At 41.7% G+C, this 27,121-nt stretch overlaps 8 protein-coding genes across 9 annotated transcripts in view; 4 read left to right on the forward strand and 4 right to left on the reverse strand.

Moving 5' to 3' along the window:
• LOC118116027 (histone H1-like) overlaps window positions 1-27,121 on the reverse strand; it is a 444,527-nt gene that overhangs the window by 380,852 nt on the left and 36,554 nt on the right. The window lies entirely within an intron of this gene.
• LOC118116085 (histone H4) lies at window positions 1,353-1,754 on the forward strand. Its single transcript, XM_035167398.2, has one exon. The coding sequence runs from the start codon at window positions 1,392-1,394 to the stop codon at window positions 1,701-1,703; it is 312 nt and encodes a 103-aa protein (XP_035023289.1). The 5' UTR covers window positions 1,353-1,391; the 3' UTR covers window positions 1,704-1,754.
• Window positions 4,216-4,641, forward strand: LOC118116070 (histone H2B). The gene has a single exon (XM_035167381.2). It carries the CDS (start codon window positions 4,227-4,229, stop codon window positions 4,599-4,601), a length of 375 nt encoding a protein of 124 aa, XP_035023272.1. The 5' UTR covers window positions 4,216-4,226; the 3' UTR covers window positions 4,602-4,641.
• On the reverse strand, window positions 8,643-9,118 carry LOC118116039 (histone H2A). The gene has a single exon (XM_035167344.2). The coding sequence runs from the start codon at window positions 9,069-9,071 to the stop codon at window positions 8,685-8,687; it is 387 nt and encodes a 128-aa protein (XP_035023235.1). The 5' UTR covers window positions 9,072-9,118; the 3' UTR covers window positions 8,643-8,684.
• Window positions 9,369-9,877, forward strand: LOC118116028 (histone H3). Its single transcript, XM_035167332.2, has one exon. The coding sequence runs from the start codon at window positions 9,420-9,422 to the stop codon at window positions 9,828-9,830; it is 411 nt and encodes a 136-aa protein (XP_035023223.1). The 5' UTR covers window positions 9,369-9,419; the 3' UTR covers window positions 9,831-9,877.
• LOC118116059 (histone H2B) lies at window positions 12,451-14,742 on the forward strand. Its single transcript, XM_035167368.2, has one exon. The coding sequence runs from the start codon at window positions 12,461-12,463 to the stop codon at window positions 12,833-12,835; it is 375 nt and encodes a 124-aa protein (XP_035023259.1). The 5' UTR covers window positions 12,451-12,460; the 3' UTR covers window positions 12,836-14,742.
• LOC118116022 (histone H1-like) lies at window positions 16,037-26,390 on the reverse strand. Of its 2 annotated transcripts, XM_047341808.1 has the most exons (2): window positions 25,761-26,390; window positions 16,037-16,307 (listed from the first exon to the last, which is right to left on the reverse strand). In XM_047341808.1, exons 1-2 carry the CDS (start codon window positions 26,325-26,327, stop codon window positions 16,206-16,208), a joined length of 669 nt encoding a protein of 222 aa, XP_047197764.1. In that variant the 5' UTR covers window positions 26,328-26,390; the 3' UTR covers window positions 16,037-16,205. The 2 variants fall into 2 exon arrangements, with proteins under 2 accessions (XP_047197764.1, XP_047197763.1); XM_047341807.1 differs by lacking the exon at window positions 16,037-16,307 and having other exon boundaries at window positions 25,523-26,389.
• Window positions 22,638-23,041, reverse strand: LOC118116075 (histone H4). The gene has a single exon (XM_035167387.2). It carries the CDS (start codon window positions 22,998-23,000, stop codon window positions 22,689-22,691), a length of 312 nt encoding a protein of 103 aa, XP_035023278.1. The 5' UTR covers window positions 23,001-23,041; the 3' UTR covers window positions 22,638-22,688.

The raw sequence follows: 27,121 nt of genomic DNA on the forward strand, positions 1-27,121 counted from the left end.
CATAGCATAAGAATAATAATAATGTTGTTGTTGATCTCATAGTTTTTAATTCATGAATCAAAGGTAGGAAAGCAAAGACAAAGTTGAGAGATGGTCACTCTGCTCAGGAGTTTGTTGAGCTCCTCGTCGTTGTGGATGATCAGCTACAGGTGGCGGGGGATGAAAATACCATGTTAAGGATGCCACCACAAAACCATGACCATTTTTTCTAAGGTCCATTTCTGCAAATGAAACCAGATGAATGTAGTAAAACAGAATCCAGCAGAATGACAGTTTGTAATCAACAACACTTTCTAGCATACATGAGGTGCTTTTAAAACTGGTCAGTATCCAATGATGCCAAATGAAAGATGAACAGAGTCACACTGTCACCCCGGACTAATAATAAATGGGCATGTTCATAACACTATCAAAAACAATTCCAGACAAGCATCGAGTGCTTACACTGCTTGACCCTGCACTAACACTTTTGACCTACTACAACATGACTTTTAGCGCTGATAAAACAAATCGGTACATGTTTCCTTATAAAAGACCACATTTAAAGAGTCAATTTGTCTATCGACTTTTAGATTGTTATGTCTTTGTTGTAATTTAACCTTCCTATTGTCCTTGGGGTCAATTTTACCCCATTAAATGTTTAACGTCTCGAAATAAATAAATAGGTTACTTCATTTTTTAGCTTCACATTTGACTTTTACTAATTTAATGGGGACAGCTGGGTAAAAATAAGATTTTCATGATTATGTATATTCATTGACCTGGATCCACAGTGTACGCATCAGTGTTCTTTTACACGTATTTAACATCGAGTTCAATATAACATGTACTTTTGGTGGGGGGTTGTGTTTTAGATAAAAGGCTATTTAAGTAGTCAACAAAGAAACAAACCATACTTGAAACATACACTTAGGTTACAATTTTTATTATAATAATTCTCTGGAGGGTTTTAATTGCTGTGGTCAAAATGACTTAAAGGATAAACAATGTCAATTTGAGGATAACAGGAGGGCTCAGGGAGAAATCATGAGCTGAGTCTTTGTGTGACCAACTCAAGGTTGCTCAATATCCATACATTGTCTAAGTACTTCCCTAATCAGTCCTAATGTTACTCTTATGTTTACTAAGCCTTTTCCCCAGGCACTATTACTACTTGATGGAAACGTGCTACAGTCCTATTACACAAAACTGTCAGACCTTAATATCTACTGTCCTACATCCAAACCTGTGGAGGCGCTAGCGCACCATAGACTTTATTATCAGCGGCCATGAGGATCCACAGAGGAGGAAGACGGCCGCCTCTGTCTTCTATCAGGTCCTCAGTCAGGCTATGAATAGCTGTGTTTCCCGCGGAGCACTCTATTCACTAGATCTCATCTTACTGAAGAGAAATGTCTGGACGAGGAAAGGGAGGAAAAGGGCTCGGTAAAGGAGGCGCAAAGCGTCACCGCAAAGTTCTCCGTGATAACATCCAGGGAATTACCAAGCCCGCCATCCGCCGCCTGGCTCGCCGTGGCGGAGTGAAGCGTATCTCCGGTCTGATCTACGAGGAGACCCGCGGCGTGTTGAAGGTTTTCCTGGAGAATGTGATCCGCGATGCTGTCACCTACACCGAGCACGCCAAGAGGAAGACCGTGACCGCCATGGACGTGGTGTATGCTCTGAAGAGACAGGGCCGCACTCTGTACGGCTTCGGTGGATAAACTCACTTTACAACAGCTCAACAACACAACGGCTCTTTTAAGAGCCACACACTGAGTCAGTGAGAGCTCACATCCTCTGCTCAACACGAATCACTCGTGCTTCTAGAGCAGGGGTATTCAACTAAAATTTACGGTTAGGTTTAGGTCCAGTTAGAGAAAATTTCTTGACGCAAAGGTCCGGAATATTATAATTAACTATTTAATGTAATATATATATATTTAAGTAGCCTAGTAGTTGTGTCAACATCTGCATGTACTGACTGTCAAATCAAATGAATTCAGTACGATTCAAAAACTCTTACACAATATTTATTGTCACGTAACATAGAACTGGACATATATGTATGATTGCAGATATGTATAATGTTATCTCATTAACTAAATAGAAGTAGGGCTGCATTTCAAAATAAGAGAAAATAAATAAAATGTGAAAATTGTGCATGTTCAAATAAAGGGCTTAACTTCAGAAAAATAAAGCCAGCAAAAGCTTGAATTTCCCTTTTTCTGTTTCACATCTTGACTCAAAAGTCTCAACCAATTTTACAGATAATAAATCTCAACACATCTTAACAATTGAACAGTTTTAGAACCACTTTCTTCCCCTCTTATATCCCACTCCCCCACTTTGTTCGTCTGTTTCTCTCCCTTTCTCCGTCTCACTCCTGTTTCTCAACTTTGTCCGTCTCACTCCTCTGTATCTCAACTTTCTCCGTCTCACTCCTCTGTTTCTCAACTTTCTCCGTCTCACTCTTTCTCAACTTTCTCCGTCTCACTCCTCTGTATCTCTCCCTTTGTTTTCTCTACCTGTATCTCTATCTTTCTTTTTCTTTCTACCGTCTTTTCATGTGTAACTTGCCTCTAACTCATCTGTCTGCACTGTAGAGTCGCAATGTTTACCGCCTGGAAAAAGCTGCGCCCCGTCAGGTTTTTAAATCATAACCTTCTGTTTTGGCTGTAGGTCCGGGTCCGTACGGGACGGCTTCTGGGTCCGGACTCGGACCGCGGTCCGCATGTTAGTGACCTATGTTCGGGATTACAACAATCAAACAACGTCTGTAAATCGATGGAACTCTGACGGTGTAACGTGAGGGTTCAATGTGGGGTAGTTGAATCTCTTAATGTGAAGAAACTCCAGGATGGAGACTGACTTAGTGAAGCTGCACTTTACTGTTCTCCACACTGATCAACCACTCATACTTCCTGCTTCTCACTCATGTGACTGAACTAACAAGGAGAAGCCAGGAGGCCACAGACTGAGGTGAAAGAACTACAGAGGCAGATTCAACACATGTTACTGCTCTCAGGAAGCGAATTTAAATATTTACATGTGTAAACATACATATGTATATAACAAAACAGTAAATATTGTCAACAATTGTTTTGTCAATTACCATAAACACAGGAATGAACTTAAGGTACATTAGTCATCATTGACACATAAACCCAGTTAAGCACCTGCATTAAATATTTTTTCCCTTTTTGATTTGATTAGACTCGATCTCTCCACCTAACATATCCATAAATACAACACTTTCCTCCTGCCTCCATCAATCATATCCACATTTACACTAACCTTAATGGGATAGCACACCCAAAAATGTAAATTCACCCATTATCTAGTCGTGTGTGTGTGTGTGTGTGTGTGTGTGTGTTTTTTGTCTGGGATTGCAGTGCCTGCAGTTTGTAGAACAACGTCTTATTATGAAAGTCTATCAGAGCGATGTGGGCGATTTTCAACCGGCTGAAATCGGCCTGTACTCTATTAAACAGGTCTTGTCGCTGCTGCTAATTGGACTATAATATTCAGAGGCAGCAGGCAGGACAAACTGTTTTGAGAATTTGTATAATTTAATACATTAAAAAAAATTATGATGATTATAATGAAAATGTGTAAAATTTATCACGATCATCTTTTTCCCTTTTTTTCTTTGGGAGGGCGGCAGAACACTAAAGAATCAGTCAGGAAGGATGAGGAGAGAGCAAATGTCTGTGGCCACCACATATAAAACTGTTCCCTTTTTGTTGTTGTCTTGCTTTTGCCTCTTCATTGCACCTGTTGTCACTTTCATTTGCACCAAAACAGGTGAAATTGATTCACAATCACTTGTGGTTCCTAAATGGACAGATTGAAAAACCTGAAGTCGAACTGACTTGGTGTTTTACTGTGACCATTAAGTGTTCCCTTAACATTTAGAGCTGTGTATTTATCAGGTTGCTTTAGTTCAGTTTATTTTAAATGATACTAATGTGATACTAACATAAATAATAATAACATATATACTTTCAGACATCTTGCATTTCTTAACCCCCCAAATGTTCCAGTTGAGCTCTACAGTTCAACCTCTGTCAGCAGCAGAATAATGGACTCATGAACGTGGAGACACTCCCACGTGCTGTTACACTGACGCTCAACATTCAGCCAATGACAGAGAGGGAACGGCACAGCCATATTTACATGTGATGTGTTCAAATACAGCCTGGCCACTGACGTCTACATTCATTGAATCGAATAATATCGTGAAGATGCCTGAACCAGCGAAGACTGCGCCCAAGAAGGGCTCCAAGAAAGCGGTGGCGAAGGCCCCCGGTAAGGCCGGAAAGAAGAGGAGAAAGTCCAGGAAGGAGAGCTACGCCATCTACGTGTACAAGGTGCTGAAGCAGGTCCACCCCGACACTGGGATCTCCTCCAAGGCCATGGGCATCATGAACTGCTTCGTGAGCGACATCTTCGAGCGCATCGCCGGTGAGGCCTCTCGTCTGGCTCATTACAACAAGCGCGCCACCATCACCTCCAGGGAGATTCAGACCGCCGTCCGCCTGCTGCTGCCCGGGGAGCTGGCTAAACACGCCGTGTCTGAGGGCACCAAGGCCGTGACCAAGTACACCAGCTCCAAGTAACCGACTCTAAGGAGACATCACATCAAAGCAACGGCTCTTTTAAGAGCCACACACTTTCTCTATGGAGACAAACTGTCCTGACTCGAACGACATGTCCATCAGTAGTAATGAATAGTAATGTTTATTCTCAATCATTTAAAAGACAATATGTTAGTTATAAAGTACTGATGAATTTGTACAGTGCTGTAATACACTGGTGGCATTAACTGTCCTTTTTTTAAATAATGAAAAACGGGAAAGATACAGATCAGAAGACTAGAAAAACTGACATTTGAATATCTACTTAGTGTCTAAGTTCTAGTCCTGAGTGAATACTAATAGAAATGTGTTCTTGTTGCAGTAATTTCTAAAAAAACAAGTTCACTAGTACTGAATTCAGAAATCCACACTGTGTACAGACTAAGCGGCAACAACCGGACTGAGCGATGAGGCCGATGCGGAAGTGCAAAAAGCTGCAGTTCACTGAGTGGCCACTTGAGGCTGGCTCCAAGAAGGAGTCAATTCCCATTGACTCCCATGTTAAAAAGCCAGACTTTAGAGCAGAATTAAACCTGTTTAAAGCCTGGTTTAAAAAACGGTTTTAGTCTCAATCACTAATTTCTTCTTTCATGACAACTGTGAGGTGAGTGAGTTTTTTCCTAACTAGCTCATTTAGATGATATAGAGGTTTGACATTGTGCACAATTATCACTTGATGGACAGGTGACGTCAGCGTTTGCTCGTCACTCCAGCTCCTAGCCTGTAGTCTGCTCGGCTTCATCTGAGCTAACAGGCTAATCCCCGTCACTGAACACAACCTGAGTCTGTGGAGACGATTTCAGTGACATATCGGATGAATAATAATATTGTTGTTCGGCTGCTTGTCCTGACGGAGAAGTCAAAGACGTCTGTGCTCCAGTTTCTGTGTTAAATCAAATATAGTATTTTATTATTGTGTTAGTAGTGATGAGCAAGTATCGGTGTCTCTTTACCTGGCTTGTTAGCTTAGCTCCACTAGCATCCAGGCAAGATACCAGCAGTAATGGCGATGCTAACGGGAGCGACGGGAGTTATTAAACCGACACAACACCGACATGAACCGGTCCACACGGCAGAGAGAAGCGTTAGAGTTTCTGGGGATAAATCGTTTAAACCAAAGGAGACTGTGTTTAGAGAATAAGCTCCACCCCATAAGTTGTCTAACGTTATGTAAAGTTGTTTTGCTCGCCAACCTATGACTATGTTAATGTGAGTAACTTCAGTATTTATGTTATGTAAGATTATTGTTCTATAAATAACATTACTGCTGCAGTCTGAAACCCGTTGAGCTGTACTTTTTTTATTGTGGCTGTACGGTAAAGTCACGTTGAATTTAAATAGGTTAATTTGACCACAAACACAGATTATTATTCTGCAGAAACCGATTTACTGTGATCAACTGAAACGGGAGTATCTAACGTCACATCTGCATTTTAAGAGCAGCTGTTTGAATAAAGAGCTTTAGGACACATAATGCTTCTTTAGAGTATTGGTGTTGATGCGTTGTAACGTGTTACAGTGAAAACTAAACTTGTCGCCTACATTCAGTTTTTACATCGTTAATCTTAAACAGACTTTACTGAATCTGTCATTCATGTGTTAAATAAGTGGACATGCAGAATAATGCATTTGTCTGTCACATGGAAATAAATAATAGTTAGTGTAACTTTACTAACAGACAGTCACATGGAGAACCTGAGGCTGATGTCCACCACCTAGTTCCTAAGCTAAAGTGAAGTGATATGATCTGATGAACTCTGAAGTAATAAACTGTTATTTGTATTTTGTAAGTCTGTGAAAGTGTTAACCTGGCACATGTATGACTTTACATATCTGTGTATTTGTGTTGAGTTTTCCTCTAGGTGACTCAGACAGCCTGCACCTGTGGATGTCCAACAGGACTGAGCACTGAGAGTCATCACTTCAGCACTGACTCCAGGTACAGACCTGTTTTCATAACTGACAATCAAAGCAACGTATTGTACATAATACATCATGCATTAAATTATATATGCAATGTTTTTAATGTGTAAGAACTCCATACTGCACATTCAATGTCTTGTGTTACCACCTGGCTCAAGGCTGGCAACAAAAAGGGAGGTCACACACAGATCTATCAATCAAAAGTAAATTATTTAACTCAACTCATACATCATATTAATTAACTGCTGAGGTGTGTAAGTATGAAGGACATCAGTTGTGTGAGAACTGTGGATGAGTGAGAATGTAGTGGACAATTATTTAGTGTGGTCGAAAAACTGTTGTGTTATTTTCGGCTCTGGGAGTCGATGTAGTAACATCAGGCAGCCAACGGATGGCGCTGCTCTCCAACTATGTGAACCGCAACCACGTCCACTACCAGTTGAACTCTCCTACATGTCCTGTCAGAAGCTTTGTTTTCCAGTAGCTCAGCTGCTCCTGTTTTATTGCAGCTACTTGTCTGTTCTGAGTCATAAAAATGAGCTCTGTAGCAGCATCGACTTGATCAGTGGCTGTAATTAAATTATCTCGGTCAAGCAAAGTATATTCATCATGCTGCTAAAATGATCCGTCTTGTATCTTAATTAAAATAGATTAACAAACAGACATTAACATTAATACACAGACAGACAGACACACACACAGACATATCCACACACCAACATGAATATATACACAGACACACAGCCATTTAGTGCATATATAAATTCACACAGAGCCACTACATTTGTTGCTATGAAGAACACACGCGTGTCCTTTACGTGCACACCACAGCGTGCGTTAGCCACTGACGTCCCCTCGTACTGCAGGAGTTTGGCAACGGCCTTAAACTGCAGCCTTCTGGACCCTGACTGACTGACCCACTGACCTATTGACTCACTCACTGGTTAATGTAGACACTATTGCAATAAACACTAAAATAAAACACACCACTTGATATCACTTTTTACTTGCTCACTTGTCTTTTCTGCCTGATTTTTTTTCTGACTGACCAATGACAGTTTCTCACACAGTGTGTGTGCTTGTCTATAAAAATGGTGAAGTATTATGATGGTCTGCGGAGGACTAGTGGTAGAAAAGACGGACATCAGACCTGAAGGTCCCCGGTTTGAGGCCACGGACTGACAAAAACATACCTGGACTGGAGGATGGACCAGATCTGGATCTGTTCAAGTCCTAGAGGACTCTGCCTATTCCCAATGTCTAAGTTCCCTTGAGCAAGGCACCTTACTCCCCCAACTTCTGCTCCCCGGGCGCTGTCAATGGCTGGACACTGCTCTGTCTATTCACTCTGTCTGTTGTGTGCTGTGATCACACAGATGGGTCAAAAGCAGAAGTTTCACAGGAGGGAAATATATACCATAATAATGACGGCTGAGTTCCATTCAGCTGCTCCAGTTCAATGGTCCTGATGTTGTGCATGCTGGATCACTGTCATGTTTACTGGGGAACTTTAATATAACAGAGGACTTGGTCAATGTTTTTTATCGAAACCTGTGTCTCCTGTGAAACACGTCTATAATCACATGTGACCGGACACACAGCACCTAACTTTTAAACCCTGATTTTACCGCTTAAGCAAAAATACCATCAGTTATTCTTTATGAATACATTACTTTGTAAATAATAAACTTTGTCATAAATAGATAACATTACTTCTTCCACTAGTTATGCTTCATGACAAATGTAAAGAGTTTGAAAAATACATTAAATCTGTTGTACCCACACTTTTTTTTCATTAGACAATTATTTAAATGTGTTTTTTTGCATTCATACTGTTCATCTTGACAGACACATGCAGGTCCCTTTAATGCCGTGGATCCATGTATTTTAGGCATATTTAAATTTGAAGTGTGTATTCTTTATATTTACACTTCCAGATAAGCGCTGGTTTCCTCACTGACAGGAACATCTGACACAGAAACTACACCAATGAATACGTATTGACTGCTAATGTGCCTAAAATGACTTATGCTTGTGTATTTTACAAGTTGGTGGGTGACATGAGGAGATTTGCTCTCTACCAGAGGAGAGTGTGTGGCTCTTAAAAGAGCCTTTGTGTCGGTGGTTTCAAGCAGCTTTGCTTTACTTGGACTTGGGGGCCTTCTCGGTCTTCTTGGGCAACAGAACAGCCTGGATGTTGGGCAGCACGCCGCCCTGAGCGATGGTCACTCCGCCCAGGAGTTTGTTGAGCTCCTCGTCGTTGCGGACGGCCAGCTGCAGGTGGCGGGGGATGATACGGCTCTTCTTGTTGTCGCGGGCGGCGTTTCCAGCCAGCTCCAGGATCTCAGCGGTCAGGTACTCCAGCACAGCCGCCAGGTAGACGGGGGCGCCGGCACCAACGCGATGTGCGTAGTTGCCTTTACGCAGCAGCCTGTGGACACGACCGACGGGGAACTGGAGCCCAGCGCGGGACGAGCGAGTCTTTGCCTTCGCTCTGGCCTTTCCGCCGGTTTTACCTCTGCCAGACATTATGGATGAAGTTTGTTTCCTAAGACACGTCAAGAGAAACTGCTGTGAACAGCTCGAACCCTCCCTTATATATCCGCGGAGCGAGCGGGACGGTTCATGCCAGACCAACCAGAATAGAAGCCTCCAGCAGAGCAGCGGAGGACGGCCTGCACTTTCCTCCAATAAGCAGCGGGGACTCAGGCGGTGGGTCGCTCCTTTGGGCGGCGCTGAGCTCCATGAGGAGCCTCTCACCAATCAGGACCCGGGGATCTGAAGCAGCGTCACCATTTCACGGCTGGCTCCGCAGTTTAAAAGCAGAGTGTCGCGTCTGTCTCACATTTTCTCCCGATCAGAGAGACAAGAAACAAAATGGCAAGAACCAAGCAGACTGCGCGTAAATCCACCGGAGGCAAAGCCCCCAGGAAGCAACTGGCCACCAAGGCTGCTCGTAAGAGCGCCCCGGCCACCGGCGGCGTGAAGAAGCCTCACCGTTACAGGCCCGGTACCGTGGCTCTGAGAGAGATCCGTCGCTACCAGAAATCGACGGAGCTGCTGATCCGCAAGCTGCCCTTCCAGCGCCTGGTCAGAGAAATCGCTCAGGATTTCAAGACCGACCTGCGCTTCCAGAGCTCCGCTGTCATGGCTCTGCAGGAGGCCAGCGAGGCTTACCTGGTCGGCCTGTTTGAGGACACCAACCTGTGCGCCATCCACGCCAAGAGGGTTACCATCATGCCCAAGGACATACAGCTGGCCCGCCGCATCCGCGGAGAGAGAGCTTAAACTGCTGCTGCTCCACTGACGATAACAACGGCTCTTTTAAGAGCCACTTCACTGCACTCAAGACAAAACTCCTCTGCTGCCCTCACTAGTTACTGACTGTTCATACATATAATACACTGTAAATAACTGACTAAAGAATTTAAAGTAAATATCTCGCCAATAAAGTTCCCATCAAAGTAGTCTAATTTCTGTAAAGTAACTACAGTATATTACAAGACATCTTTTTACAGGTTTAAACATTTAACTGTATTTTAGCTTTACAACATTGCTTTAACAGTAAACAGCTTTTAGTATTTCACAATACTATATACAAAACAGTGTACAGTTAAATATTTGTTACATTAGTAGCTTTGCAAATAATACACATTGGAAAGTATGCAGACTAAGACCCGTCTTGCTATTAATCCAATATTCATTAAAATTGCTGCTTTCACTTCACCTGTTAAATGGAACCAGAGTCAGAGCTGCAATGAAATAAAATGTTTATTTTAACTGAGTTGAGTTCTAAAATACATGTGTAAACTTTAAGATCCTGAGATGACCTTGCTTTTTCTGAGAAACTGATGCAAACATTTATCAAACAGTTTAAGTTATTTAAAAAGATGCCTTTAGTAAAACATTCCAATTGTTTTGAAAGACAAACATGTCCCCCAGGGATTGGAGCCCTTATAAATATGTGAAATATTTGCAGCCTTGAACATAATTGTAACAGTGGCATTACAGGCCTTCATCAACAGAACATTCATACCCCACTGATATAGACTGGAAATAGAAAAGATGAAGTATTACTGAATGCTGTCAACACAAATATCACTAGGACACTATTATTTCACTGCAATTATATTTGCATTGATGCATCTTACAAACAGCAACATTGTTTTCCAAGTCAACATATCAAAGTATTTTTCCCACTCGTTTCTCTCCTAAAATGAGTTCAAAAGCTCCACAGCTCCACCAAAACCCGTTTCCCAGCTGCTCCACATGTTTGTTCAGAGAGACCGAGTAAAAACAAGCACCTGCTGATGATCCCTTTGTAATAAAGTCAAGTTATTGTGCAGGCAGCAAACACACCGCTGATGGACGAGGCTCATGGTGAAGCCAGACTTCCTATCAGAGCCGTGAACGTGTCATGATGAGGATGCTGGGGAGTCATTCTATTATTAGTGCTACATTTCATGTCCATGGGGTGAATTTATCAATTTGACTAAATATTCACTTCAAGCAATGATCAAATCAATATTGGGGAACATTTCTCTTTCATTTAATGACAAACAGTCAACAGGTTCCATCATCAAATGCAACAGAAACAATCGACCACATCGAATAAATGCAAACACCAGATCAAACCTAAATAAAACTGTTGAAGTGCAGCACCTAAACATAAAAAAACAGCTCTTTCCATGGTCCTGATACAATTTACATGTTCTGAAGTTATCCAAGTTTATAGTTTGATTTTTATACAGTTAAAATATATGTTGTAGTGTGTGTCTGCTGGTATTTATTTATATTCTGCTTTGGGTCTTTGTGGCTTGTTGTTTGCGACAGTTGTGGAGCCTGTAGTGCAGGTTAGTGCACATGCGTAGTTATATATTGTTGACCGCATTGATATCGTCTGGTGTCCGCGAAGTCTGTGGAGGAGTGGATCAACACAAGTTTTTGACAGTGACACTGTGATATATGATAATGCGACCTGCAACGGGCAGTGTGACGATGGACATGTAACGGATACTTGGACTTTTCGCATCACCAAGTCGGTAATGGACAGAGATAAGATGTATTTAAAAGCCGTTTGCTGGAACCGTGCAAATAAACCCTTTCAAGTTTTTCCCTGCCTCTGGTTGAAGTGTGTTGCCACTGGGTTTTCACACCAGGCCAGAAGTATATCTGTTGGACATGAGTCAAACTTGATTATCACTCTGCAGGCTGACATTAAGTGGCCTATTGAAACGTGGAGCGAGGTAAAACAGCCAATACACCTGATGCTACCTGATTGGGCTGCAGGGACCGCCTCATGCTACAGGTAGTGACAAGGACACTAGCAGAACACAAAACTAGAGAAGAATCAGTCAGGAAGGATGAGGAGAGAGCAAATGTCTGTGGCCACCACATATAAAACTGTTCCCTTTCTGTTGTTGTCTTGCTTTTGCCTCTTCATTGCACCTGTTGTCACTTTCATTTGCACCAAAACAGGTGAAATTGATTCACAATCACTTGTTCTTCCTAAATGGACAGATTGATAAACCTGAAGTCGAACTGACTTGGTGTTTTACTGTGACCATTAAGTGTTCCCTTAACATTTAGAGCTGTGTATTTATCAGCTTACTTTAGTTCAGTTTGTTTTAAATGATACTAATGTGATACTTACATAAATAATAATAACATATGTACTTTCAGACATCTTGCATTTCTTAACCCCCCAAATGTTCCAGTTGAGCTCTACAGTTCAACCTCTGTCAGCAGCAGAATAATGGACTCATGAACGTGGAGATACTCCCACGTGCTGTTACACTGACGCTCAACATTCAGCCAATGACAGAGAGGGAACGGCACAGATATATTTACATGTGATGTGTTCAAATACAGCCTGGCCACTGACGTCTGAATTCATTTGATCGAATTATATCGTGACGATGCCTGAACCAGCGAAGCCTGCGCCCAAGAAGGGCTCCAAGAAAGCGGTGGCGAAGGCCCCCGGTAAGGGCGGAAAGAAGAGGAGAAAGTCCAGGAAGGAGAGCTACGCCATCTACGTGTACAAGGTGCTGAAGCAGGTCCACCCCGACACTGGGATCTCCTCCAAGGCCATGGGCATCATGAACTGCTTCGTGAGCGACATCTTCGAGCGCATCGCCGGTGAGGCCTCTCGTCTGGCTCATTACAACAAGCGCTCCACCATCACCTCCAGGGAGATTCAGACCGCCGTCCGCCTGCTGCTGCCCGGGGAGCTGGCTAAACACGCCGTGTCTGAGGGCACCAAGGCCGTGACCAAGTACACCAGCTCCAAGTAAACGACTCTAAGGAGACATCAAAGCAACGGCTCTTTTAAGAGCCACACACTTTCTCTATGGAGACAAACTGTCCTGACTCTAATGTCATGTCCATCAACATTAAAACAGCCACTTTAAACTAACACCGTAACTGTGGTTAATTAGATCATGGTTGAATTTAATAATTGGGGATCATATTGAAGTAGTTTTCTTGTCCCGTGTCCACAGGGACAATATATTATAATGACGGATGTATTTTTATAGTGCAGTAATACACTGGTGTATAGAGGCTGCCAATGGTTATCGATTTATGATCTTTTTAGTACACAACATACCCATATATTAATAGTCCACATTAGCTCCAAAACATCCATTCAGAGCAGCGCACCTAAACACAACAAACCACTCTGTCCATGGTCCTGAAACAAGGTATCCAATTTAGTTGGTTAAAATTATACTGTTAAAAATTACAGCCTTTTTCAGACGTGGTTTTATCTTTAGCTACAAGTTTGTAAACACGCCTACACAGGGTCATTGTTGGAAAAACTAATCAGAATAGGGTTAGAGAGGTTTACCAAAAGAGTGATTATGATTTGAAAGAAACTCTTAAATCTGAAAAACTAAATTGCTATTAATTTACACTTGAGCACTGGGTGTAAATGAACATATGTGGACCCACCCAAGCAGGGCCTTAGAAAAGATTTGAAAAACAATCGTCAGGTGGGGGTTAATTAGATTTACTTTCAAACAAGATCTATTGATATTTGCAGAAAACATTTATTTCGCAAACCTTTTTTTTCTTAGAAAACACGTGGAGTTCATGTAGCAGCCATTTTCTGTTCAGCTTGATGCTAACAAACTACTTTAGGAGAATGAAATGGTATAAACATTCTAAACCATTTCCTCAGATACATTTGACATATAGTGGTTGTGACACAGGAAATATTAACAAGTTTTAAATATTCTAAAACTATTAAACTTATCTGACCCTTTCTGCCATGGATGCACTCTGCATAGGTGGAATATGAGAATGGATCCTTCAGAGTGACTGCTGTCGCTAATATTGGCTGATTTTATTACATTTTAATGAATGTCTAACGGTGTTCACAAAAAACTGGGAAACAACTTTGAAACCTTACGAAATGTGCAGGTGTCACTAAAGATCAATTTTGCTCTAATAGGATATATACATTTTTCTCATGTGTAAATAAGCTTGTTTTAATCATTAAAAAATACTTGTATCCATTTTATTGCATATGAATATCTGAAGCCTTCTCTGTGGACATGATGTTGTAAATGTAGTGGGAAGACTGTGTGATAGATTTGATATAATAATAATTCAATTAAATTGAAAGGGATAAGAATGTTCTATTGTTAATCCCTCATAACATCTACAATTGAAAAATATTTTAAGTTTTTAACCGAATAGCAGTTTCTACTGCAGGACGTGTTGTCCCATGTGTCAAGAATCAGTGATCTGTGTTATTCATGAGGAGAAGGTGGTGATAATTGTATTTGTAAAGAAGCTCATGACATCATTGCTCCTCTGAGTTAGAGGAATAGATGGATCAGTAGAACTATGACTCTGTCATTTCTCAGTGCTTTCTTGTTATATATCAGGCTATCTTTCCAGGCCAGGTGAAAATCATTTTGGTTGGTGGAACACCACTTCCTGTCCAGCTTCTGTGATGTCTGTTTTAAAACACGTATTTGATAACTATACCATGGAGCTAATCTCCTCTGGTTTACTCTCTTATTGTTCAGCAGGGCGACAGTGTCAAGGGTTGTTTTGTTATGAGGCTGCTGTACATTTAACAAAGTTATTAATTAGTGTTCATTCACATGTTGAGTTAAAACAATTGAGTCTACTAATGAATTAAATGATGAACTAAGACTGTCACTGGTAACATAAATGAATGTTGAAATCACCTATTATGATGAGTTTATCTGTCCTAAGAACTAGCTCAAGGAGAAATTCAGAGTGAGGGGCCGAAGATATGGATCTTAGAAAAAAGGTTTAGTGATGACGTCCTTAATGTTAACATGGAATTATAAACCACTTACACTTACACTTACCCCACAGCCACCAATTTGACAAAACAGTTTCACACAGTAGTTCAGATCATCGGCTCTGTTATGTTTATTACCTTGTTTTGTAATTACAATGACTTCAAATAACATGTAATAATGTCAAAAACACATCTATTTTAATTAGATACAAGACGGATAATTTTAGTAACATGATGAATTCACGACTCAGAACAGACAAGTAGCTGCAATAAAACAGGAGCAGCTGAGCTACAGGAAAACAAAGCTTCTGAAAGGACATGTAGGAGAGTTCATCTGGAAGTGGACGTTGTTCCGGTTCACATATCTGGAGAGCGGTGCCATCTCTTGGCTTCCTGATGTTACTTCAGTATAAATATTACTTGTGTGAAATGTTACTACACCTTCTCCCAGAGCCGCCCCTCGGGGAGCATGAGTGCTCAGTGTGAGGAAGATGCTGTGAATCCTTCGATCACACAGGGTCTCCTCTCTCCCTCATTTCTCCGCTGTCACCCCAACCGGTCGAGGCAGATGGCCGCCACACAGAGTCTGGTTCTAGAAGTTTCTTTCTGTTAAAGGGGAGTTTCTCCACTGTCGTCAGTGTTTGTCATTGTGAGAACCGTTGGGTTTCTTAATAATTTGGTAAGGTCTCTGTAAAGTGCCCTGAGATGTCGTGATTCTGAGCTATAGAAATACAATTGAATATATATAATGAATGTGATGAGTCTGTCAGGATCACATATCACAATCAAACAATCTAAAAGTAAACTTATGTGATGTAAAGCTGAAATCATCATTTTTCTAACCAGCTCACCCACAACTTCATTACTTTACTCTTTATTATGCATGTGTGTATATATAAACAGTTTTTAAGTGTCACTTATATATTTTGCAATTAAAGACACAAGGAAACTACGATAAATATATAGTAAGAGAATAAATGTGTTTCAACAAAACAAATATGTAATTTTAACAAAGAACACTTTTCAAGAAGAAGTATAGTATATGATGTAAATCTGAAATCGTTGCACATCATGTTACATGGTGTATGTGTGTGTGTCAGTAGTAATCTGCTTCTCCTTCACACAGAGTCTAAAGATATGTTTTATATCACTTGATAGTATTTCATGTTTTGATATTAAATAACTTCTTAATCTTGATATTGTAAGAAATAAATATTTAATATCTTTCTATATAACTTGACTCCCTTTAGTTAAGAACTCTGTCTCTACATATTTATTGTCAGTGGTGATGATTGATGAGGAAGCAGCTCTTTGTGGATAGACGTGTGTGGCTCTTAAAAGAGCCTTTCACCAGGATGGACATGTTTCACAGTGAGGACATCTCACTTCTTCTTGGCTGCTGTCCTCTTCACTTTGGGTTTGGCGACCTTCTTCGCGGGGGCTTTCTTAGCAGCAGGGGCCTTTTTCACCACCTTCTTGAGGATCTTCGCTCCTTTCCTCTTGGACTTACTCCTTTCTCCCCTATGGGTTTTTCTGCACAGACTTGAAGCGTAAAGCAGCTGCGCTCTGCTCCACAACATCCATTCAGAGCAACAAATTATTGAAGTACAGCACCTAAACACAACAGACAGCTTTGTCCATGGTACTGATACAATGTATCCACTTTCCGTTGAATGTTATACTTTTGCAGCCTTTGTTGATTGTGATGATAATGGCGGATCCTGTATTGTGTTGGCATCTGATAGTGATGGTGGACCACGATTGAGGTGGCAGCTGATGGTGGATCCTAATGGCAGCAGTGGACAATGACTGTGGATTATAGTGGCATCCGATCTTGATGGTGGATCATGATTGTGGTGGCTGATGACCATGGAATATGATCATAATAAGGCTGCTTGATATATAATATTTCTCCTCAGATACTCGACCATTATTGACAATAATCCATCAATGCATTGACCTTCAGTTATGCTACAAAGTGTTTATTCTAATCATTGCTGTAAATACCCTTATCTTTCTGATGTTCTCCTTTACACGTGACATCTATTGCACTTCTGTCCGTCCTGGGAGAGGGATCCCTCACATGTGGCTCTCTGAGGTTTCTACCTTCTTTTTACTCTGTTAAAGTGTTTTTTTTTAGTAGTTTTTCCTTACTCTTGTTGAGGGTTAAGGGCAGAGGATGTCACACCATGTTAAAGCCCTATGAGACAAATTGTGATTTGTGAATATGGGCTATACAAATGAAATTTGATTGATTGATTGATTTGTCAGACCTGGTTTTAACGTTAACTCAAAGTATAGGTGTGAACACACCTAAGGGGCCATAACAAAGGTTGGAAATATTAGTCATGTTAGTGTTAGAATGGTTAAAGATATTTCAATGAAAATCATTATGAACAAGTGTGAAGTTAAAATTTACATCACAATAATCAGTAGTTTGAATCAGGGAGGAGAGTGACAGACAAAATGAGTCATTCTGTGTGGAATCAAATAAGGTTGTTGCAGCATCATCTCATAGTTAGTTAAACTCTCGTCTATATCATGAATGGATCCCAAAACCAAGGCCTGGAAATGATCTCTCCTCAAATCTTGTTTTCATGTTTTCAGCACATGACTTTTAGTAGGGCAGGATACAAAAAAACCCCCATCATCTTGAAAGTCATGCAAGGACATAAATATCTTCAGTATTGTTATTTCAGAGTCTGGGTTAGATAGACATGTTAGGGTTAGATTGGAGTTTGAACAGGGTGTTCTTAAAGAAAGAATCCTCTTTCTGGACAGTCACATCGTACAGTGGGTCCCAAAGTGGGGGTCCCGACCCCCATGGGGGTTGCGAGACACAGAGGGGGGGTCGCAAGATGCCGTCCAAAAAACAAATACAATTTTAAAATAATTTAAAATGGAATATTTAACCCATTATTGTATAAATATTTAAATAAATATGAGTTGAAATTAGAAAAAAAACATGCAATAAAAATATTTCCATACATTTTTTTCCTTTGTCTTTGTTGATCCATGAGGTAATTACGACACGGATTAGCGGAAGGAGCGAGAGTTGCAAGGCCAAAAGAAAGTCCTTACTAAACAAACAGCCGAAGCTCAAAGGGCATCATATGAGGTGGCATATTTAATTGCACAGGCAAAAAAGCCACACACAATTGGCGAAACATTAATTAAACCCGCTGTTGTAGCTATAAGTCGGGCCATGCATGGGGATAAATTAGCCCGTGAGCTGGAATCAGTGCTGCTGTCTAACGGGACTATTGCCCGGCGCATCACCGACATGGACCAGGACATAAAGTGACAGCTGGTTAATAGAGTTAAGAAAGTGTAACCCAGTTACAATGAAGGGTTAAAATGTACATCAAGGATCAGGCCTCGATAGGTAGAGTGAGATCAGCCACTCAGAAGTGATAGTTTGATCATGTCCCGCCTCCAGCTTAACGTGATTATCAGATTCAGCAGGTAGTGAGAGTTTCAGCCATTCAGAGTTGATAGTTTAGTCATGTCCCGCCTTCAGCTCAACATGATTGACAGATCACTCTACATCTGCATGATCGACGGTGTGTGTGAGAGAAATAAGAAACGTGCTCATGTGGGAGCGATCAGAGTAGGGAGTGGAGTTGAGACAAGTCACTGGAAGTTTGTTAAAGTTGGTGGAGCTTTGAGTGCAGCGAACTGAGAGACAGAGGGTGTCTCGGCCAGAACCCGGAGGGTCCCGGTTCTTTTCATTGATCTCGGTAAACCATAGACTGTATATAGCGGTAAACTAATAATCTGAAGCCAATGTAGCATGGTGTGTGTACGTGCTATGGAGAAATGCATAGTTGTTCAATTCAGACAGCGAATTATAGCAGTAGGTGCTTGGTAACAATAATGCTATTGAAATAGTAACACTTTTACATGCAATTTAGCTGATACTGTAGCAACTGTTTTATTTTCTAGTTACACATGTTTTCCATGTTATAAAGGCAGTGTTAACTGGTTAGTGGTACACGCTGACAGAAGATGTTAAAATATTATATTGATGTTCATTATTATTGTCTTTTTTTTTTTTAAGGTGTACTCTCACAAGAGAGAGGGCATTACAGAGCCATGGGTAACACCTGTGTTTTCCTAATACTAGATCAAGGTGATACTTAATACTTTTGTCATAATGGTTCTATTAAGAAGCCATGATTAATCAGTATTATAATGTGTTGATGTATGCTGGTTATGATTCATATGCAGTGGGGCAAAAAAGTATTTAGTCAGCCACCAATTGTGCAAGTTCTCCCACTTAAAAAGATGAGAGATGCCTGTAATTTTCATCATAGGTACACTTCAACTATGAGAGACAGAATGGGGGGAAAGAATCCAGGAAATCACATTGTAGGATTTTTAATGAATTAATTGGTAAATTCCTCAGTAAAATAAGTATTTGGTCACCTACAAACAAGCAAGATTTGTGGCTCTCACAGACCTGTAACTTCTTCAAGAGGCTCCTCTGTCCTCCACTCGGTACCTGTATTAATGGCACCTGTTTGAACTCGTTATCAGTATAAAAGACACCTGTCCACAACCTTAAACAGTCACAATCCAAACTCCACTATGGCCAAGACCAAAGAGCTGTCAAAGGACACCAGAAACAAAATTGTAGACCTGCACCAGGCTGGGAAGACTGAATCTGCAATAGGTAAGCAGCTTGGTGTGAAGAAATCAACTGTGGGAGCAATTATTAGAAAATGGAAGACATACAAGACCACTGATAATCTCCCTCGATCTGGGGCTCCACGCAAGATCTCACCCCGTGTGGTCAAAATGATCACAAGAACGGTGAACAAAAATCCCAGAACCACACGGGGGGACCTAGTGAATGACCTGCAGAGAGCTGGGACCAAAGTAACAAAGGCTACCATCAGTAACACACTACGCCGCCAGGGACTCAAATCCTGCAGTGCCAGACGTGTCCCCTTGCTTAAACCAGAACATGTCCAGGCCCGTCTGAAGTTTGCTAGAGAGCATTTGGATGATCCAGAAGAGGATTGGGAGAATGTCATATGGTCAGATGAAACCAAAATAGAACTTTTTGGTAAAAACTCAACTCGTCGTGTTTGGAGGAGAAAGAATGCCGAGTTGCATCCAAAGAACACCATACCTACTGTGAAGCATGGGGGGAAACATCATGCTTTGGGGCTGTTTTTCTGCAGGGGACCAGGACGACTGATCCGTGTAAAGGAAAGAATGAATGGGGCCATGTATCGTGAGATTTTGAGTGAAAACCTCCTTCCATCAGCAAGGGCATTGAAGATGAAATGTGGCTGGGTCTTTCAGCATGACAATGATCCCAAACACACCCCGGGCAACGAAGGAGTGGCTGCCAAGAAGCATTTCAAGGTCCTGGAGTGGCCTAGCCAGTCTCCAGATCTCAACCCCATAGAAAATCTGTGGAGGAGTTGAAAGTCTGTGTTGCCCAGCGACAGCCCCAAAACATCACTGCTCTAGAGGAGATCTGCATGGAGGAATGGGCCAAAATACCAGCAACAGTGTGTGAAAAGCTTGTGAAGACTGACAGAAAACGTTTGACCTCTGTCATTGCCAACAAAGGGTATATAACAAAGTATTGAGATGAACTTTTGTTATTGACCAAATACTTTTTTTTTCTTCTCATTTTGTCTCTCATAGTTGAGGTATACCTATGATGAAAATTACAGGCCTCTCTCATCTTTTTAAGTGGGAGAACTTGCACAATTGGTGGCTGACTAAATACTTTTTTGCCCCACTGTATTGATATTGAGAATTAGAGTGTAATGCAAGGCCTGACCATATTATCATTAAGTGGTTAAGTATGTTTAACTTAATGTTATGTGAGTGTTATGCTTTAGTATGATTGTTGTGAAACGAAAAGATCAAACAAGCTCTTAAATTGCTGTTGCAAAAACAGGTCAGGTCTTATGGACAGAGTGAGAACAACTTGAAGATCCTTTCTTATTGATGGCGAGCCTCCCAACGTGATTCCGTCTGGAAGAAGAGATCCTTCGAATATTCCCTGTGGTGGTAGGGTGGTGCTAGTCACCCGGACTGCGACATACACTAATAAAGGGTGCACACTCTTTTAAGGAATCGTCACAGGAACAGTCACTGTCATTAACCAGTGGAGTGACAAAACACACCAAGACTGATCACAGGAAACAGACTTTAAAGACGACTGACGCAAAAAGACTGATTTATTTTAAAGGGCCCAATTTTATTTTCATACAAATGTTTTTCCCAATGCTTGTGAATTATCACCTGCCAGTTTAAGTTAGTAAAGTTACATTTTGTATATAATTGTTTGTGTATTGTGTGTACTTTCATTTATGGTTATTACAGTCTATGTCCCTCAGCTCCTCATCGGACCTAGTAGATCGTAACCTGGCCACAAGTGGTTACAAAAGGGAAATATGCTTTACAGTTAGATGAATCCACAGATATATTAAACTCTGCCCAGCTGCTTGTTTTCGTCAGATACAGTTTTGACGGAAAACGTAATGCTGTTTTGCTCCACGCTGGAGTGGACATGCACAGGTGAGGACATTTTTACAAAACTAAAAGAAGAGGGACTATCTTGGGAAGACTGTATTGGTGTGTGTACGGACAGGGCTGGAGCGATGCTAGGAAAAGAAAGGACTGAAAGCGAGTGTCTTACAAGTGGCGCCGCACGTAAATTTCACACACTGTATTATTCACAGATAATCTCTTGCAAGCAAAACACTTGAACCAGAGCTTAAACATATTCTTGACACTGCGATTAAAATGGTCAACTACATAAAAACACGTCCACTCAATATCAGACTTGCTCTTGCAGGGAAATGTGCTGAGCCGCCTGTATGAACTGCAGGACAAGTTGCGTATATTTCTGATCTAGCATGGATCCCAGCTCGCTGACCACCTCACTGACCCTGACTGGTTAACAAGGCTGGCGTACTTGTGTCTAAAGACTTTCTCAGTCCTGACATACATAAAGAATAAATACAGATCGCAGCTAAACGTGGAGAATGATCTCCGAGTGGCCGTCTCCAAAATATAGCTGAAATGGACTTGCTCTGCTCCATGCATATTGCCCACTTATCTCATTAGTGAGTTTAAGAAATGAAAGTAATGTGTAGGCTAAAATAAATAACCCTAAAGTTTTTCCACATGGCAGCAATAAGGTGTCTGCTGCTCGTTATGCATACAGACGCGCACAGACATCAACTGCGCACTTGTTTATACTTACAGCATGTGCTCACTCAGCCCTGCTGTTTATACAGGGAGTTTCCCTGTATTCTGGTTATATTCTATTTCTTAAATTACGATAAAATAATATCATGGCTGTAAGGATGTTGTTCTTTTGTGTTGTATTAATGCCCGTGTTTGCATAGGCCTAATAGTGAGTGTGCGTGGCTGTGCGCAGGCAACATTATTTACCACATCCGGGGTCGGTGGGGGTCGCCAGTCTCTGGCACCGTTATTTTGGGGGTCGCGGGCTGAAAAGTTAGGGAACCCCTGACATAGTACATGATACTTTACCAATCTTAGTGAAAGTTCGATATCCATAACATGATTAAGGTTAGTGTAAATGTGGATGATTGTTGGAGGCAGCAAGAAAGTGTTGTATTTATGTACATGTTGGGTGGAAAACTCACTAGAGACAAAGTAAAAAATAAAGTATAGATTCATTCACGAGTTAACAGTTTATATATTGATTATTACTAAGATCATTTATTCCATCAATTTACAAAAGTTGTATTGTTGTAATCTGGAAGAACGAGTGATTAGTGTTGAGCAGAGGATGTGAGCTCTCATTGACTCAGTGTGTGGCTCTTAAAAGAGCCGTTGTGTTGTTGAGCTGTTGTAAAGTGAGTTTATCCACCGAAGCCGTACAGAGTGCGGCCCTGTCTCTTCAGAGCATACACCACGTCCATGGCGGTCACGGTCTTCCTCTTGGCGTGCTCGGTGTAGGTGACAGCATCGCGGATCACATTCTCCAGGAAAACCTTCAACACGCCGCGGGTCTCCTCGTAGATCAGACCGGAGATACGCTTCACTCCGCCACGGCGAGCCAGGCGGCGGATGGCGGGCTTGGTAATTCCCTGGATGTTATCACGGAGAACTTTGCGGTGACGCTTTGCGCCTCCTTTACCGAGCCCTTTTCCTCCCTTTCCTCGTCCAGACATTTCTCTTCAGTAAGATGAGATCTAGTGAATAGAGTGCTCCGCGGGAAACACAGCTATTCATAGCCTGACTGAGGACCTGATAGAAGACAGAGGCGGCCGTCTTCCTCCTCTGTGGATCCTCATGGCCGCTGATAATAAAGTATATGGTGCGCTAGCGCCTCCACAGGTTTGGATGTGGGATGGTAGATATTATGGTCTGACACTTTACCAGTTTTGTGGAGCAGTAGGACTGTAGCACGTTTCAATCAAGTAGGAATAGTTTCTGTGCAACATTGGATACTGACCAGTTTTAAAAGCACCTCATGTATGCTTGAAAGTGTTGTTAATTACAAACTGTCATTCTGCTGGATTCTGTTTTACTATATTCATCTGGTTTCATTTGCAGAAATGGACCTTAGAAAAAATGGTCATGGTTTTGTGGGGGCATCCTTAACATGGTATTTTCATCCCCTGCCACCTGTAGCTGATCATCCACAACAACGAGGAGCTCAACAAACTCCTGAGCAGAGTGACCATCTCTCACCTTTGTTTTTGCTTTCCTACCTTTGATTCACGAGTTAAAAACTATGAGATCAACAACAACACGGTTATTATTGTTATGCTATGAGCTTGGATGGGGGTGAGTGGAGGGGTGGGGGATATTGTTTTTTATCGCAGTTAGCATGGAAAGCACTTTGTGTTATAGTGTTTGTATATAAAGTACTACATAAATAAAGTCTGTTTGAAAGGTTAAAATTACATGTTTACACGCTACAATTTACACACACACTTACACGTACTGCACACGTGTGTACATTCTGGATACACAGAGTGTTTGTTGACACTAAGGCCTTCATTTGTAATATGAATATGTTATTGGCTATAAAAGTCTGAGAAGATTTGATCTATTGATCAATAGGTAACATATTGACAGGTTGACAGAGATTTCTCACACACGAGTCCAATAGTTTTTTGAGAAACCTCTGCAATGTTTTTATGATTATTTTACACAAATAATGATGAAAATAATATACAAAAAACATGTATCCTAGTGTTAATGTGAAGAGCAAAAGTTGGTATTTACCAAGTCAGACAGCAGAGAAACTGCAAATTACAGTAAAGAATAAACATTGTCTGTAAAATAAATGATGGAACATGTTGACTTTTTGCATTAAATGAAAGAGAAATGTTCCAAAACATTAATTTGATCATTGCTGGAAGTGAATATTTTGTAAAATTGACAAATTCAACATGGATATGAAATGTAGTCCTAATAATAGAACGACTCTCCAGCATCCTCATCATGACACGTTCACGGCTCTGATAGGAAGTCTGGCTCAACTTCACCATGAGCCTCGTCCATCAGCGGTGTGTTTGCTGCCTGCACAATAACTTGACTTTATTACAAAGGGATCATCAGCAGGTGCTTGTTTTTACTCGGTCTCTCTGAACAAACATGTGGAGCAGCTGGGAAACGGGTTTTGGTGGAGCTGTGGAGCTTTTGAACTCATTTTAGGAGAGAAACGAGTGGGAAAAAGACTTTGATATGGTTGACTTGGAAAACAATGTTGCTGTTTGTAAGATGCATCAATGCAAATATAATTGCAGTGAAATAATAGTGTCCTGATATTAGTGATATTTGTGTTGACAGCATTCAGTAATACTTCATCTTTTCTATGACCAGTCTATATCAGTGGGGTATTGTTCTGTTGATGAATGCCTGTAATGCCACTGTTACAATTATGTTCAAGGCTGCAAAGATTTCACTTGTTTATAAGGGCTCCAAACCCTGGGGGACATGTTTGTCTTTCAAAACAATTGGAACATTTTACTAAAAGGCATCTTTATAAATAATTTAAACTATTTGACAAATGTTTGCACTGAGTAGATCAGTTTCTCAGAAAAAGCAAGGTCATCTCAGGTTCTTAAAGTTTACACATGAATTTTAGAACAGCCGTCATTATTATTTTATATATTTTCTCTTGTGATTCTTCTGGTGTGACAGTGATGAGGCTGTCCTGAACGACAGTGCATGTAGCTCTGTCACCATCTGAATGGTTTGGATTCCTCGATAAACGTTTTGAGCACTGAAGTTTACTCTTGTTCCCCAGAGGAGCGTGACTCTGGATCAATTCAACCAAAAGCTCCACTTGTTTTCTGAGCTTTCGACCACTTCTCAGGGTCTTCTTCAGTGAACTCAAATAGCTTTGGTCTCATCATGTGAGCTAAGGTTGTAATGTTGGTCATGAGATGACCCTTGGGCCAGTTCCTTTAACTGATGAACACCCTGAGGTGCAATTGAAAGCTGAAAAAAGCTGATAGTTGGACCTTTGAAATACAATGATACATGTTTGACAAGAACAAAACAAATGAACTATCAATGTCCACAGTACACCTTGTTCTCCAGAGTATATGAAGATAGTCATTTCAAACTCCATTAGACTTTCAAGGATTTTAAACCAATATTGCAGTTTAAGGCCATTGCCAAACTCCTGCAATATTAACATTAACATTACTGAAATAGATATTTAATATCTTTCTATATAACTTGACTCCCTTTAGTTAAGAACTCTGTCTCTACATATTTATTGTCAGTGGTGATGATTGATGAGGAAGCAGCTCTTTGTGGATAGACGTGTGTGGCTCTTAAAAGAGCCTTTCACCAGGATGGACATGTTTCACAGTGAGGACATCTCACTTCTTCTTGGCTGCTGTCCTCTTCACTTTGGGTTTGGCGACCTTCTTCGCGGGGGCTTTCTTGGGTGCAGGGGCCTTTTTCACCACCTTCTTGGGGCTCTTCGCCACTCTCTTGGGGCTCTTGGCCACTTTCTTGGGGCTCTTCACTACCTTCTTGGGGCTCTTGGTGGGCTCCTTGGCCGCTGCTGGTTTCGTCGCCTTCTTCAGGGACTTTTTAGCGGCTGCTGGCTTCTTGGCTGCCGCTGACTTGGGCTTTTTAGCCACTGCGGGTTTCTTGGCGGCGGGCTTCTTCGCTTTGGGAGCGGCCTTCTTCACCGGCTTCTGGACCTTGGTCTCCACCTTCTTGCTCATCTTGAACGAGCCGGTGGCCCCGGTTCCCTTGGTCTGGACCAGGGTCTCGTTGACCACCAGCTTCTTGATGGTGTTGTTGACGCGGGCATTGTTCTTCTCCACATCGTAGCCTCCGGCAGCCAGAGCCTTCTTGAGGGCGGCCACTGACACGCCGCTCCGCTCCTTGGACGCGGACACGGCTTTCACGATGAGCTCACTGACGCTGGGACCGACCTTCTTCGGTTTCACGACCTTCTTCTTGGCCGCTTTAGCCTTGGTGGCGGCTGGAGCTGGAGCTGGAGCTGGAGCGACTTCTGTCATCTTTCTCTTTGCGTTTAGATCAACGAGGAACTATCGGAGTGAGTGACCGGACTGTAGAAGAGTCCTGATCGGGAGGCGGTACTTGAACACACCATGAGAACCGTGGAGACTCAGTCGAGCCGTGGCTCCTGTGTGCAGTGTGAACACCGAGACACTTGTGTTTTCTCTTCACTGATAAACGAGTGAAAACTCAGTGGGTGAGCGGTGCTGGAGGCTGACAGTGAGGAAGCAGGTAGCGGACTTGTCTGTCTTCATATTGAAGTCATGAAGAGCTCTGATGCTCTCTGCATTTTGTCGGTGGAGCCTCCAAACCTCACCCGTTCACCGCGGTGAGCAGCGCTGCTCAGCGGCTTTTCCCACTCGTTTCTCTCCTAAAATGAGTTCAAAAGCTCCACAGCTCCACCAAAACCCGTTTCCCAGCTGCTCCACATGTTTGTTCAGAGAGACCGAGTAAAAACAAGCACCTGCTGATGATCCCTTTGTAATAAAGTCAAGTTATTGTGCAGGCAGCAAACACACCGCTGATGGACGAGGCTCATGGTGAAGTTGAGCCAGACTTCCTATCAGAGCCGTGAACGTGTCATGATGAGGATGCTGGAGAGTCATTCTATTATTAGTGCTACATTTCAGGTCCATGGGTTTAATTTGTCACTTTGACTAAATATTCACTTCAAGCAATGATCAAATTAATATTGGGGAACATTTCTCTTTCATTTAATACAAAAAGTCAACAGGTTCCATCATTTATTTTGCAGAAAATGTTTAAGCTTTACTGGAATTTGCAGTTTCTCTGC

Source organism: Hippoglossus stenolepis, chromosome 10 (assembly GCF_022539355.2).
Source record: "Hippoglossus stenolepis isolate QCI-W04-F060 chromosome 10, HSTE1.2, whole genome shotgun sequence".
NCBI classification, from domain to species: Eukaryota; Metazoa; Chordata; class Actinopteri; order Pleuronectiformes; family Pleuronectidae; genus Hippoglossus; species Hippoglossus stenolepis.

What these genes read in the sequence shown, in the direction of transcription:
- LOC118116028 (XM_035167332.2), top strand. Translation starts at nt 9,420, where the DNA reads ATGGCAAGAACCAAGCAGACTGCGCGTAAATCCACCGGAGGCAAAGCC.
- LOC118116070 (XM_035167381.2), top strand. Translation starts at nt 4,227, where the DNA reads ATGCCTGAACCAGCGAAGACTGCGCCCAAGAAGGGCTCCAAGAAAGCG.
- LOC118116039 (XM_035167344.2), bottom strand. Translation starts at nt 9,071, where the DNA reads ATGTCTGGCAGAGGTAAAACCGGCGGAAAGGCCAGAGCGAAGGCAAAG.
- LOC118116022 (XM_047341808.1), bottom strand. Translation starts at nt 26,327, where the DNA reads ATGACAGAAGTCGCTCCAGCTCCAGCTCCAGCTCCAGCCGCCACCAAG. An exon ending in CGAAGAGCCCCAAGAAGGTG is followed by an intron (nt 16,308 to 25,760) that starts GTGAAAAAGGCC and finishes AAAGGAGCGAAG; the next exon opens with ATCCTCAAGAAGGTGGTGAA.
- LOC118116075 (XM_035167387.2), bottom strand. Translation starts at nt 23,000, where the DNA reads ATGTCTGGACGAGGAAAGGGAGGAAAAGGGCTCGGTAAAGGAGGCGCA.
- LOC118116059 (XM_035167368.2), top strand. Translation starts at nt 12,461, where the DNA reads ATGCCTGAACCAGCGAAGCCTGCGCCCAAGAAGGGCTCCAAGAAAGCG.
- LOC118116085 (XM_035167398.2), top strand. Translation starts at nt 1,392, where the DNA reads ATGTCTGGACGAGGAAAGGGAGGAAAAGGGCTCGGTAAAGGAGGCGCA.